At 42.0% G+C, this 11681-nt stretch overlaps 3 protein-coding genes across 8 annotated transcripts in view; 2 read left to right on the plus strand and 1 right to left on the minus strand.

Moving 5' to 3' along the window:
• On the plus strand, window positions 1-4269 carry cog8 (component of oligomeric golgi complex 8). Its single transcript, XM_027159239.2, has 5 exons — window positions 1-428; window positions 1657-1864; window positions 1975-2793; window positions 3246-3414; window positions 3733-4269. The coding sequence occupies exons 1-5, from the start codon at window positions 100-102 to the stop codon at window positions 4083-4085; spliced, it is 1878 nt and encodes a 625-aa protein (XP_027015040.2). The 5' UTR covers window positions 1-99; the 3' UTR covers window positions 4086-4269.
• nob1 (NIN1 (RPN12) binding protein 1 homolog) lies at window positions 4244-10299 on the minus strand. Of its 3 annotated transcripts, none has more exons than XM_027159240.2 (10): window positions 10155-10298; window positions 8756-8888; window positions 8531-8664; window positions 8375-8446; window positions 7208-7351; window positions 6974-7111; window positions 6141-6365; window positions 5686-5783; window positions 5309-5453; window positions 4244-5098 (listed from the first exon to the last, which is right to left on the minus strand). In XM_027159240.2, the coding sequence occupies exons 1-10, from the start codon at window positions 10221-10223 to the stop codon at window positions 4829-4831; spliced, it is 1428 nt and encodes a 475-aa protein (XP_027015041.2). In that variant the 5' UTR covers window positions 10224-10298; the 3' UTR covers window positions 4244-4828. The 3 variants fall into 3 exon arrangements, with proteins under 3 accessions (XP_027015041.2, XP_047677980.1, XP_047677981.1); XM_047822024.1 differs by having other exon boundaries at window positions 7208-7354; XM_047822025.1 differs by lacking the exon at window positions 6141-6365 and having other exon boundaries at window positions 7208-7354; window positions 10155-10299.
• Window positions 10278-11681, plus strand: part of wdr59 (WD repeat domain 59) — a 27396-nt gene continuing 25992 nt past the window's right edge. For all 4 annotated transcript variants that reach the window (XM_027159236.2, XM_047822023.1, XM_027159234.2 and 1 more), the window contains exons 1-2: window positions 10278-10381; window positions 10932-10981. In XM_027159236.2, the coding sequence (XP_027015037.2) occupies window positions 10328-10381; window positions 10932-10981 (104 nt within the window). In that variant the 5' untranslated portion in view covers window positions 10278-10327. The remainder of the gene's footprint in view (window positions 10382-10931; window positions 10982-11681) is intronic.

Consider the following 11681-nt stretch of genomic DNA (forward strand, 5'->3'; position numbering starts at 1 on the left):
TATAAAAGAATAAATAAATAAATAAATCAATAAAGATCGGTTCGATCGGTTAGTCGCACGTGTATGACGTTTTGACGTAACGTGACGTAAAGTGGCAAGATGGCGTCTGTAGACGTGGAAGACGAGAGTATTTTGGTGTCTGTGTTTAAAGACAGTTTCCCGGAGAACTGGAGAGAAAACCCGGACTTTGCGGCGTATCTGTGTGAGCTGAGCTCTTACGGAGTTGACACGTTAAACCGTGAACCTGAGCGTCTGTGTGAAGAACGAGCTCAGATCCTACAGCAGACCCGAGAGCTCGCCTTCTCCAACTACAAGACGTTCATCCGCACCGCAGACTGCACTAAAGACATCTACACCCACTTCGGACGGGTGGAGCTCAGCTTGTCTAAACTCCTCCAGAAACTGCCCAGCTTTGGGGAAAAATGCAGGTTTGTCTCTGTGTAAACGTCATTGTTTGTTTACCTGAAACTAACTAGCACTGGTTTATACTAGTAGCACTGGTTTATACTAGTAGTACTGCTTTATACTAGTAGCACTGGTTTATACTAGTAGTACTGCTTTATACTAGTAGCACTGGTTTATACTAGTAGCACTGCTTTATACTAGTAGCACTGGTTTATACTAGTAGTACTGCTTTATACTAGTAGCACTGCTTTATACTAGTAGTACTGGTTTATACTAGTAGTACTGCTTTATACTAGTAGCACTGGTTTATACTAGTAGCACTGGTTTATACTAGTAGCACTGGTTTATACTAGTAGTACTGCTTTATACTAGTAGCACTGCTTTATACTAGTAGCACTGGTTTATACTAGTAGTACTGCTTTATACTAGTAGTACTGGTTTATACTAGTAGCACTGCTTTATACTAGTAGCACTGCTTTATACTAGTAGCACTGGTTTATACTAGTAGCACTGGTTTATACTAGTAGCACTGGTTTATACTAGTAGCACTGGTTTATACTAGTAGTACTGCTTTATAGTAGTATTGCTTTATACTAGTAGTACTGCTTTATAGTAGTATTGCTTTATACTAGTAGCACTGCTTTATACTAGTAGTACTGGTTTATACTAGTAGCACTGCTTTATACTAGTAGCACTGGTTTATACTAGTAGCACTGGTTTATACTAGTAGTACTGCTTTATACTAGTAGCACTGGTTTATACTAGTAGTACTGCTTTATAGTAGTACTGCTTTATACTAGTAGTATTGGTTTATAGCACTGCTTTATAGTAGTACTGGTTTATACTAGTAGTACTGCTTTATAGTAGTAGTACTGGTTTATACTAGTAGTACTGCTTTATAGTAGTAGTACTGGTTTATGGCACTGTTTTATAGTAGTAGTAGTACTGGTTTATGGCACTGTTTTATAGTAGTAGTACCGGTTTATAGTAGTACTTGTTTATACTAGTAGCGCTATTTGAATACCCATGAACACTGACATTAATGATGATTTCACTTAATGTCTGCAAAATGTCAAATGATTTAACACTTGAACCCGGAAGGAAACACACACACACACACACACGCACGCACACACACACACAGGGAGAACACAGTTGTTCAAGCTCTTCAACCTTACTGTTAAATGTGTTTGTTCATATTTCTAAACAATTTTGTTAAGATTTGCCATTGTGTGTTTCCCCCCATGATAGAGGCTTTGTGAAGCAAGCAGAAGAAATCGGGGTGAGTCGGCGGATGAACAGCCTGACTCTGAATCGTCACACAGAGATCCTGGAGATTCTGGAAATCCCACAGCTGATGGACACCTGCGTCCGGAACGGTTACTACGAGGAAGCGCTGGAGCTGGCTGTCTATGTCAAGCGGCTTGAGAAAAAGCACTCGTCACTTCCTGTAATTCAGGTACTGTGGGAAAGATTACGTTTGGGTATTTAGAGCACGAAAACGTTCCAGATCCAGAGGATTAAACAAAGCCGTGTTTTTATCGTACTGCTTATGTTTTCTGTCCCCAGGGCATCGTGAACGAGGTGCGTCAGTCGGCCCAGCTCATGCTGAACCAGCTCCTGCAGCAGCTGCGCAGTAACTCTCAGCTTCCTGTGTGCCTGCGAGTGATCGGTTACCTGCGCAGGATGGACATTTTCACAGAGGCGGAGCTGCGTGTGAAGTTCCTGCAGGCGCGTGGCAGCTGGCTGCGTTCTGTCCTCGCCGCCATTCCTGATGAAGACCCCTACGTTCACATCACCAAAACCGTCGAGGCTTGCCGAGTTCACCTCTTTGACATCATCACCCAGTACCGTGCCATCTTCTCAGACGAGGACCCTCTGCTGCCTCCTGCTGAGCAAGCCGTGAACGAGGGCACCATTTTCCACGGCTGGGTGGTGCAGCAGATCTCGCACTTTCTGCAGACGCTGGAACGGGATCTGGAGCGTGGCGTGGGAAGCCGTTTTGACTCTTTGCTCGGCCAGTGCATGTATTTCGGCCTGTCTTTCAGCCGCGTGGGCGCAGATTTTCGAGGCCAGCTCGCACCCATGTTCCAGCGTGTCGCCATGGAGACGTTCAGCAAAGCCATTATAGAAGCCGCGGACAAATTCAAGGAAGATATGAATCTGTACACGCTCATCTCCTTGCCGTCGATGCTCGGGAACACCATCCCGGCCGTGCCAGCCGGCGTTCAGCCCGGAACTCTCCAGCCCCCGATGCGTTTGTTGGACTTTCCTCCGTTAGCCTGCTTCCTGAATAACATCTTAACAGCCTTCAATGACCTACGACTCTGTTGCCCCATCGGTTTAGCTGAAGATGTTGCCAGATGTGTCGAGGAGGCTCTCGTGAAGGTACCACATGGAGCTGTTGTACTTTACTTTGATAGTGCTTGCTGTCTTTAATCTGTTAGGCTTAAACCATAGTAGTTAGGTGCAGTCAGTAAATTTAGCAGGATCAAGCTGATGCTCATTTTCCCCTGTCTCCATCAGGCTCAGGTACATTTTGGTATTTATTATGAAGTTACACGTTACCGATCATAAACCTCACAACATGAACATGTTGAAACCGGCTGTTTGCTTTATTTGGATGTATTCGTTTATTTAGTCCCCAGCAATATCAATATTAATACCGACTGTTACTTTAATGGTTTCTTTCTGGTCCTTGTCTTGTTGATCTCTGGGTGTTATTTGAATTCAAAGAATCTGACTGCATCTTTAAATCTTCACCCTAGTGCTTATTTGTTTACCTTCCTATATGTTTTATGTCACATGTTAATGTCGGATACATTTTGTGTCTCACACAGGTGACTAAACTGATCCTGGTGTTCCACCGAGCGGAGGAGTCGGCTTTCAGCAGCCGCGAGCGCGAGCTGTTCGTCCAGTTCTGCTGTGCTTTTGCTGAGGATATGGTGCCGTTCCTCAACCGATGTCTTCAAGTTCTCTTCCCACCAGCGCAGCTCGCACAGGTCCTCGGTAAGCCGGGGGTCAGATCTCCAGAACACGTCTGATTTTAGATGAACCTTTCCACAGACCCTCCCCTGAATATAACCGATTGTTACCCTTAACCAGCTCTTAATCATGACACACGATCGTTTATTTTCCGTCTGTAGTTCCGTTTAAAAATGCAGAATGTCTCCGAGTTGAGTTCCTGTTATGACTGTTATGGTAGCGTTCCCATGGAAACAGGAACCCTTTTGGAAGTGTGACTATTTGGAGACTTCGGTAGCATTTCAACTTTTCCTGTCATAGGAACCTTAAACCCTTCACTGAGCTCCTGTTGTTTATTCACAGGTGTCCCTCAAAGCCAAGTTCACAAACACGGCAGCATCGGGCACGTGAACGCGAGCGCCGTGCTGGAACCTTTAGACTTCGTCCTGCCTAAGAGAGACCCCGTGTCCCCGGTGCTGGATCTCTCTGTGGAGCTGAGTGGCTTAAACACCACGGAAGCAGAACCTCCTGCACCAACCGGACCTTCTGAAGCGGCACCAGAACCTGAAGTGGAACTCAACCTCATCAGCCAACATCCTCAGGAACCAGAACCTTCCCACGATCCAGCAGAACCCAGAACAGACAACACGGAGCAGAACGACGCAGGAGACACGACCCTGAGCAGCGTAGATGATCAGGAGTCGTTACAGCACTAAATAACATCTCTTTACTTTTCTGTGAGTTCTAGTTGGTCAGACAACCTGCCTGGGGAAAGTCATGTAAATTAATAACGTTGTTTATTATTTGTGTGTGTGTGTGTGTGTGTGTTTTCTCTCGCTCTGTGTCGAACAGTGATTAAATCTTGCACCAAGACTTGATAAATAACATGTATTTAAATTACTCAAGTGTGTCAGACAGTCTGTTGAACCTTTAGTTGTCATGGTTACACAAAGGTACGCGATGGATACACAATCATTTGTCCACCAAAATGCCACTGAACATACAAAGGGCAGGAAAATGTAGACCTCAGGGATGCATCGATAACTTTTGTCCTAACAACAAAACACATTAGTGAAGCACTTTTAATCGGCTGCCGCACGACGCTAACCACGAACGACTGCTGAAATTTCATGCTTAAGGCGGTTAGACAAGATGAGCATGCAGAGCGGAATAACTGAGCGTGGGGGTTAAAAATGAGCACAACATGCAACGTTTAGATAGCGGTGATGACGCTCGCGTTTCTCCTCTAAATAGCACACGGTCTGATGGCATACGACGTGACGTACATCACGCGCTAAAAGGTGTTAGCTAAATATCATAGCATTTATTCTGACTGATCTCAGTAACGATGCATCCCTAATAGAATCTGTAGTATTAAACATTTTCATACGTTTACAACACAAGGCTTTATTTTTCTTTCATTTCCGCCCCGTTCTGTAACTAACCCCGCGCCGCCGATTCACTTTTTCTTGCCGGATTTCTTGCGAGAGGCGTTCGGGTTCGCGCGCCGTCTCCCTCCTCCGCACTGAGCGTCTTTCAGGTGTAAACCCGCCGCTCGGCTGTAAATGTCATGCTCCGAGAACGGCGAGCTGCCAGCGAGGTAGTCGGGGTCGAACACGTCTGTCTTCACACGTGCCTTACGAGAGAGTCGCTGCTGAGGGAAACGCTGATCGTCCACCAGGTGTGGGTTGCTGGAGTGTTTCCCACCTTGTGGCAAAGGAACAGCGTACTACGGGATAGAGAGAGGGGAGGGGGAAGGGGGGTTAGTGGGCGTGTTCCAATTATGGTGTTAATCAGTTTGATTAAAATAAGCAACGGCGAATATATTCTCTCACTGTGGAACCCTGTAAGGTTAATTAGCTAAGATTAAGATGCGATCAGTCGTAAGTTCAGGAATCCTAAACTACACCATAGAGCTGGAATAAAGTGGAACACACACCCTCTTTCCTCTGGGATTGAGCACTTTGGGGTTGTTGGAGAAGTGCATCTGCGTGCTGCCGTCCTGGCCGAGCGTCACGGCCACCTTCTTCAGCGTGTTGTTACCACAATGTGGACAGAAAGCTTTGTTCATGTTGGTGGTCGTCCTGAGAAAAGACGAAAGCAACAACATGACAAAAGGAGGTGAAACGCAAGACTCCGCTCGAGCTTTTAACCCCTGAGCCGTGACTCGGAAGATTAGACGATAAACAAAAAAGTGAGGAGCGGAAACATTTACAGCTTTCTCCTGCCGTCATTAACACCATCGTTACAAATCTAGTGCTACGGTTTCGTACTGGAAATGTTTGGATTTTCTGGATTTTTTCCCCCTTCACCTACTTGAAGCACGCGTGGCAGCGGAGGATGTAGTTTCTGGTGTGTTTGATGAGCATGCCGTTCACCGACAGCACTTTGAGGCCGATCTGAATGAGCACGTTCTGCAGAGCAAGATAAAAAAATAATACAAATTACCAGCTTGAACAAAACTGGACGCTGAAAAACACCAGAGAACAAAACTGGCAAAAAAAACAAAAACAAAAAAGTTTAAAAGGTTCTCATTTTTTATAAAGAAACAAAAACCAGCCTAATTTATTTCCATAAATAAATCATTCTGACAAAACAATATTATTAAAGGTGCCATAAGTAATTTCTTGTATTTTTTACAACACTAACGTACACAAAGAACACGGATTAGACCGTGGCATTACAAAGACTGTGTCCTCTGGTGAACGTAGCTTGAACATGGTGAGATACGTGTGACACGTCCACACGTCCCTCACATCCATCATACGCACCTGCATGGCAAAGTCGGTGGTCAGGCAGCCCACCGACACGTTTTCCGGTGGACACCATTCGGCAGCATCCATCTGGATTTGTTTGATGTTACCGGGAGTGATCCAGCCTCCGCCATCGTCTTCGCCGTCTTCATCCTCAGCCCCTCTCTCCTCCACACCGTCGTCATCCTCGCGCTCGGTGCTCCGAGACGTCAGATCCACGCGCTTCACTTTCTCGGTCACATCCTACAACACGGTATCTGATCGATCAGAATCGCTTTCACGTCGAACGTACGAAAGTGTAAAACGTGTTTCCGTCCGAATGCAAAAGTTTGTGCACCCTTAAAACGAAGAAATCCCTTTTAAGGACAAGATACTTTCTGTGTTAGGTTTCAAAGATGTTTCTACTTGGTCAACATTTTTATTACAAATTTACACCCCTAACTTTCTCCGATTTGGCGCCACTAATTAACTCCTCACCGAACTGACTCAGCTGCCAATCAGGGAGGGCGGGCAGACAGGTTCTCTTACAGATACACGACAAGCCTACAGCCACGTGTCTGAGTAAAACCCTCGGAGGATAGAGCTGTCTGCCCTCTGCCACATACGTCAGCTCCGTGGTGTCGCTGTGTGATTGACAGGGGAGAGACAGTAAGCCCCTCCCACAGACAGCATGATGGATTTTTCCTTCTTCGACTCTCGGCCACGGGACTAAATTCTTTTTAAACTTCTAGAAGAACTTAACAGTAGATTTGAGGCTGTTGTCTTGTTACAGAATGACCCCGTGTTTCACGTACAAAACTAAAAACCATGCAGTTAGAAAACGTGTGTGTCGCTCTGTCCGCTCTACTCACAAACAACTTTAATAACTCGTCATCGATGCTGGGTAAGGGATCTCTCCAAAACTGGAAGCTGTTAAACTCCGAGCTCTCGGCGGTCCGACCTTCACGTGACGCGACGTCACACTGAACTTCTGAGCTTTCTGAGGATTCCTGTTTCAGGGTGAAATGTCATCAAAGGTTTATTCGTTTACGTCTAATGAGCTGGAAGATAAACGTTTTAGAAGGAAAGTTCGAGATCTCACACACCACCAGTTTCAGTAAGTCGTCGTCAATGCTGGCTATGGGATCTCTCCAGTACTGGAAGCTGTTAAACTCCGAGCTCTCGCCAACTCCACGTTCACGTGATGCCGCAGGCTGCTGATCATCAGTCGCTGAGCTGGCTACGGATTTCTGGTTTAAAGTACAAACAAATGGATTTATGAACCCTTTTTTTTAAACAATCAAATTAAAATTTTAAACTATTAAATAAACAGTTTTAAAAATTTCATATTTAGTTTTTAAACTTCACAACAAATCTTGAATGAATGTAAAAATAAAATCAGTCAAATCCTGGTGACTGAATTATTTCAGAATTGTTTATGCTCATCTTAAAACTTCCAACTTCTCGTTTAAAGGCACGGTGCACGATCTGAAAAATTGAGTCGGGCCGACTAACAAAACAAACCTGTAGCCAATGAGCAGAAAGGGGCGTGTCTTGTCAATATGCAGCGGAGTGTGTTCAGTGTGCATGTCTGACATTAGTATAAAGGGGCGTGTCTTGTCAATATGCAGCGGAGAGAGTGTTTACATTTATGGCATTTAGCAGACACCCTTATCCAGAGTGACTTACAACTGAGGGTTAAGGGCCTTGCTCAGGGGCCCAGCAGTGGCAGCTTGGTGGACCTGGGGTTCGAACCCATGACCTTCCGATCAGTAGCCCAACACTTTAACCACTGAGCTGGTTGGCGTGTCTGATAAAGGGGCGTGTCTTGTCAATATGCAGCGGAGAGAGTGTTCAGTGCGCATGTCTGACATTAGTATAAAGCGATTGAAACATTGACATGGCGGATACCTGCCGTTACCCCTACATCGGGTTCTAGGTGGTGCGTGAAACGGAGCTAAACCTTTGACGGTACAACACAAAGTACTACAAAAACACATTTGTATTACCATAGTATTACTCATTGTGTTCATTTACTGATAAAAATACCCCCTCGTCCAGCTGCCCCAGCAGGTTCTGCCATAATAGTTGCCTGGGTTACGCATGTATGTGTGGGGCGGAGTTAAACAGGGGTGACACCCATTTGGGTTAGGGGTGTGTTTGTTTTGGTGATTTCAAATGTCAACATTGGCTTTCAGAGATTGTGCACCTCACCTTTAAGTGCCGTATAAATACAGATCTCTGGAAAAATTTCTATGAATTTTTTTTCTTACTTTTGAAGGAAGGTGAAATCCGGCGATGTTAACCGGAGCTTCTGGGTGTCTCTGTGTGCTGTGTACTTCCACCTACAGCTCACATTAAAGGACATGTTGTTAATCCAAAGCCCATGTTTTTTCTCTTATACTCAAATCTTATTTCACTTTTAATACCTGTACTGCTGGTTCTTTCTTTAAGTGAGCAGCTCCACAGTTCTCCAGCTCCAGCTGGTAGGTCAAAGCCAAGACCTTAATGTCTGTAGCTGACAGACTGGGATAATCTCCGGTCTTCTTTGCAAACTCGGTCACTGTAAATGAAAAAATAAAGAAGAACTTAGACAAGCTGTTTATACGAAAGATCTGCGAACTCGGTACGAGTCATCAATGTGATTCACTCACCGAATCGAACGTGTTCTGGAAAAGGTTCTTTAAAGTTGAGCTTGTATGGCAGAAACGCCAAGTTCTTTTTGGTTTGTTTATCCCGGATTTCATTCACAACCTCCTTCAGTGTGTAGATATTCTTCCCAATTTCCTAAAGCAAAGTAAACAGCACTTTTAATAACAACATACCACTTATTTTATTTTACCACAATGATGCTGAATTCTCCATTCTGATTGGCCAGAAGGTTCATTAATATTCATAAAGCTAGTCACAGCCCATTCACAAGAACTCGTACAGAAGAAGATTTACGTAAAACAGGACAGATAACATTAAAAATGCGTTATTATTTAACAAAGACACATAAAATCCAGAAATATATCAGATTAATATTAAATGCTATAAATGGATAAAACAGAATGACAAAAAAATTGGCTAAAAAGGATAGTTAATTGGTCTAAGAGACAAACACTAAAGATAAAAATAAGGGTTCCTGGAAGGTAACAGCAAGTCTGATTATTTATATTTATTTGTTTATTTATTTATTTCTAGATTATTACAGCAAGTCTATTTGTTTGTTTATTTATTTATTTATTTATACATGATAGCTAGTCTCTTTATTTCTAGATTATTATAGCAAGTCTATTTATTTATTTATTTATTTATACATTATTACAGCAAGTCTATTTACTTATTTCTAGATTATTGCAGCGAGTTTGTTTATTTATTTATTTATTTGTAAATTGTCACAGCAAGTCTGATTATTCATTTATTTATAGATTATTACATCAAGTCTGTTTATTTATTTATAGATTATTACAGCAAGACTATTTATTTATAGATTATTACAGCAAGATTATTTATTTATAAATTATTACAGCAAGTCTATTTATTTATCTATCTATTTATAGATTATTACAGCAAGTCTGATTATAAATAAATAAATAAAGTCTTGCTGTGATAATCTATAAATAAATAAATAAATAAAAATAAATTATTACAGCAAGTCTATTTATTTATTTGTACATTATCACAGTAAGTCTGATTATTCATTTATTTATAGCTTATTACATCAAGTCTGTTTATTTATTTATAGATAATGTCTCTTTCTGGAAGGTTCGATTGGAGATTATTCCCATACAATATTATACTAAATTGTGTATAATTCTCATGTTTATGTTTACACAAACATCCGGTTTTAAACTGACAGTAAAAAAACAACAACACCAGTCCTAAATGATCTAAGATCTTAACCCAATGGTTTAAACAGCTAATCAACACAAACCACACACTACTGATGTTGCTGTATCACAACAGCATCTTAATCACAGGCTTCACTACAAACTCTCAATCTGACCAAATATCAACAGAAACAGCAAATCGTTTCAGTGTGGTGATTAAAACGAAATGAAAACTTACATGCAGAGCTGCGTTTTTTAGAAAAGCCCCCGCATCAGCTACAACATGCTCCACCATGCTGGCCACCATCTTGAACGCATGTACCGATCAGCTGACCGACCTCTCGCGAGATCTCACAACATCGCGCGAGAGCTGCTGACGTCATTTGTTGATGTTTTAGTAGTGGGAGAAACATGGCGGCCCGGTGGAGCAGTGAGAATGTGGTGGTGGAGTTTAGAGACGCTCAGGTAAAGATATTGTAGCTGTAAGGCTTTTAACTCTCTGTTTATCGTCTTATTTACACCTCAGGTCGATGATTAACGCTCAGACTGTGCAGTAAAGTTCATCCAGAACATGTCCTTTATTCACTGAGCTAAGTGAAGCTGATGATAGAGAAACTGACCTTTTGTTTATTCATTTGTTTATTTAGTTCTTAAACAGGTTTGAACAGCTTTGATGGTTTTGCATGAATCTGTAGTGGTGTAATAAATAATAACTATAATAACTAATAACTATTATAATTAAAATAATAACTATAATAAATAACTATATTAAATAATAACTATAATATATAATAAGTAATAGCTATAATAACTATAATATCCAGAACAACTATAATATGTAATAACTATAATCCATAATAACTATAATAACTAATAAATAATAACTATAATAACTATAATAAATAATAACCATAATGACCATAATAACTATAATAACTATAATATCCAATGTGTCCTGCTGCTTACGTGTGTTGCTTATTGTGCAGTTTGATTTCTAATGGATTGTGTTTTCCAGGCTACTGCGATGTCAGTGGACTGTCTAGGGCACCATGCTGTTCTATCTGGGTGTGTAAATCCCTGCCTCTGTGTGTGATCACACTGTCATGTAAAATGCTTGTCCATGTAGCGTGAACTACATCATGTCCTTTCCACATCTTCCTCTTTAAGTTGCAGATCCTATTTCACCTCCTTTTTCCATAGAGTACTAAAATGATCTGTGTGTTTTTAGCAGAAACTTTAAGACAGACTCCATTTCTGTTCTCTCTTGAATCCGAACAAATCAGAACTAAAATTACAGCTCAGAAATGTGTGATTTATGCAATTAATTATTGTTTGGACATTTAAATATAAGTTAAATTTGAATACTAATTTATTTATGCTGTAAATCTAAAACTCTGTGTCTGTGTGTGTATCTGTCTGTGTTTCTGTCTGTGTCTCTGTGTCTGTGCCTGTCTGTGTGTGTGTGTCTGTCTGTCTGTGAGTGTGTGTGTCTGTCTGTCTGTCTGTCTGTCTGTGTGTCTGTCTGTGTGTCTGTGAGTGTGTGTGTGTGTCTGTCTGTCTGTCTGTGTGTCTGTCTGTGTGTGTGTGTCTATCTTTTTGTGTCTGTCTGTGTGTGTGTGTGTGTGTGTGTGTGTGTGTGTGTGTGTATGTCTGTCTGTCTGTGTGTCTGTCTGTGTGTCTGTCTATCTGTGTGTGTCTATCTTTTTGTGTCTGTCTGTGTGTGTGCGTCTGTCTGTCTGTGTGTGTCTGTGTGTGTGTCTGTGTG

Source organism: Tachysurus fulvidraco, chromosome 13 (assembly GCF_022655615.1).
Source record: "Tachysurus fulvidraco isolate hzauxx_2018 chromosome 13, HZAU_PFXX_2.0, whole genome shotgun sequence".
In the NCBI taxonomy this organism is placed as follows: Eukaryota; Metazoa; Chordata; class Actinopteri; order Siluriformes; family Bagridae; genus Tachysurus; species Tachysurus fulvidraco.

What these genes read in the sequence shown, in the direction of transcription:
- cog8 (XM_027159239.2), top strand. Translation starts at nt 100, where the DNA reads ATGGCGTCTGTAGACGTGGAAGACGAGAGTATTTTGGTGTCTGTGTTT. An exon ending in AGCTTTGGGGAAAAATGCAG is followed by an intron (nt 429 to 1,656) that starts GTTTGTCTCTGT and finishes CCCCCATGATAG; the next exon opens with AGGCTTTGTGAAGCAAGCAG. An exon ending in TCGAGGAGGCTCTCGTGAAG is followed by an intron (nt 2,794 to 3,245) that starts GTACCACATGGA and finishes TGTCTCACACAG; the next exon opens with GTGACTAAACTGATCCTGGT.
- nob1 (XM_047822024.1), bottom strand. Translation starts at nt 10,223, where the DNA reads ATGGTGGCCAGCATGGTGGAGCATGTTGTAGCTGATGCGGGGGCTTTT. An exon ending in AGAAAGAACCAGCAGTACAG is followed by an intron (nt 8,447 to 8,530) that starts GTATTAAAAGTG and finishes TGTGAGCTGTAG; the next exon opens with GTGGAAGTACACAGCACACA. An exon ending in TCAATCCCAGAGGAAAGAGG is followed by an intron (nt 5,099 to 5,308) that starts GTGTGTGTTCCA and finishes TCTATCCCGTAG; the next exon opens with TACGCTGTTCCTTTGCCACA.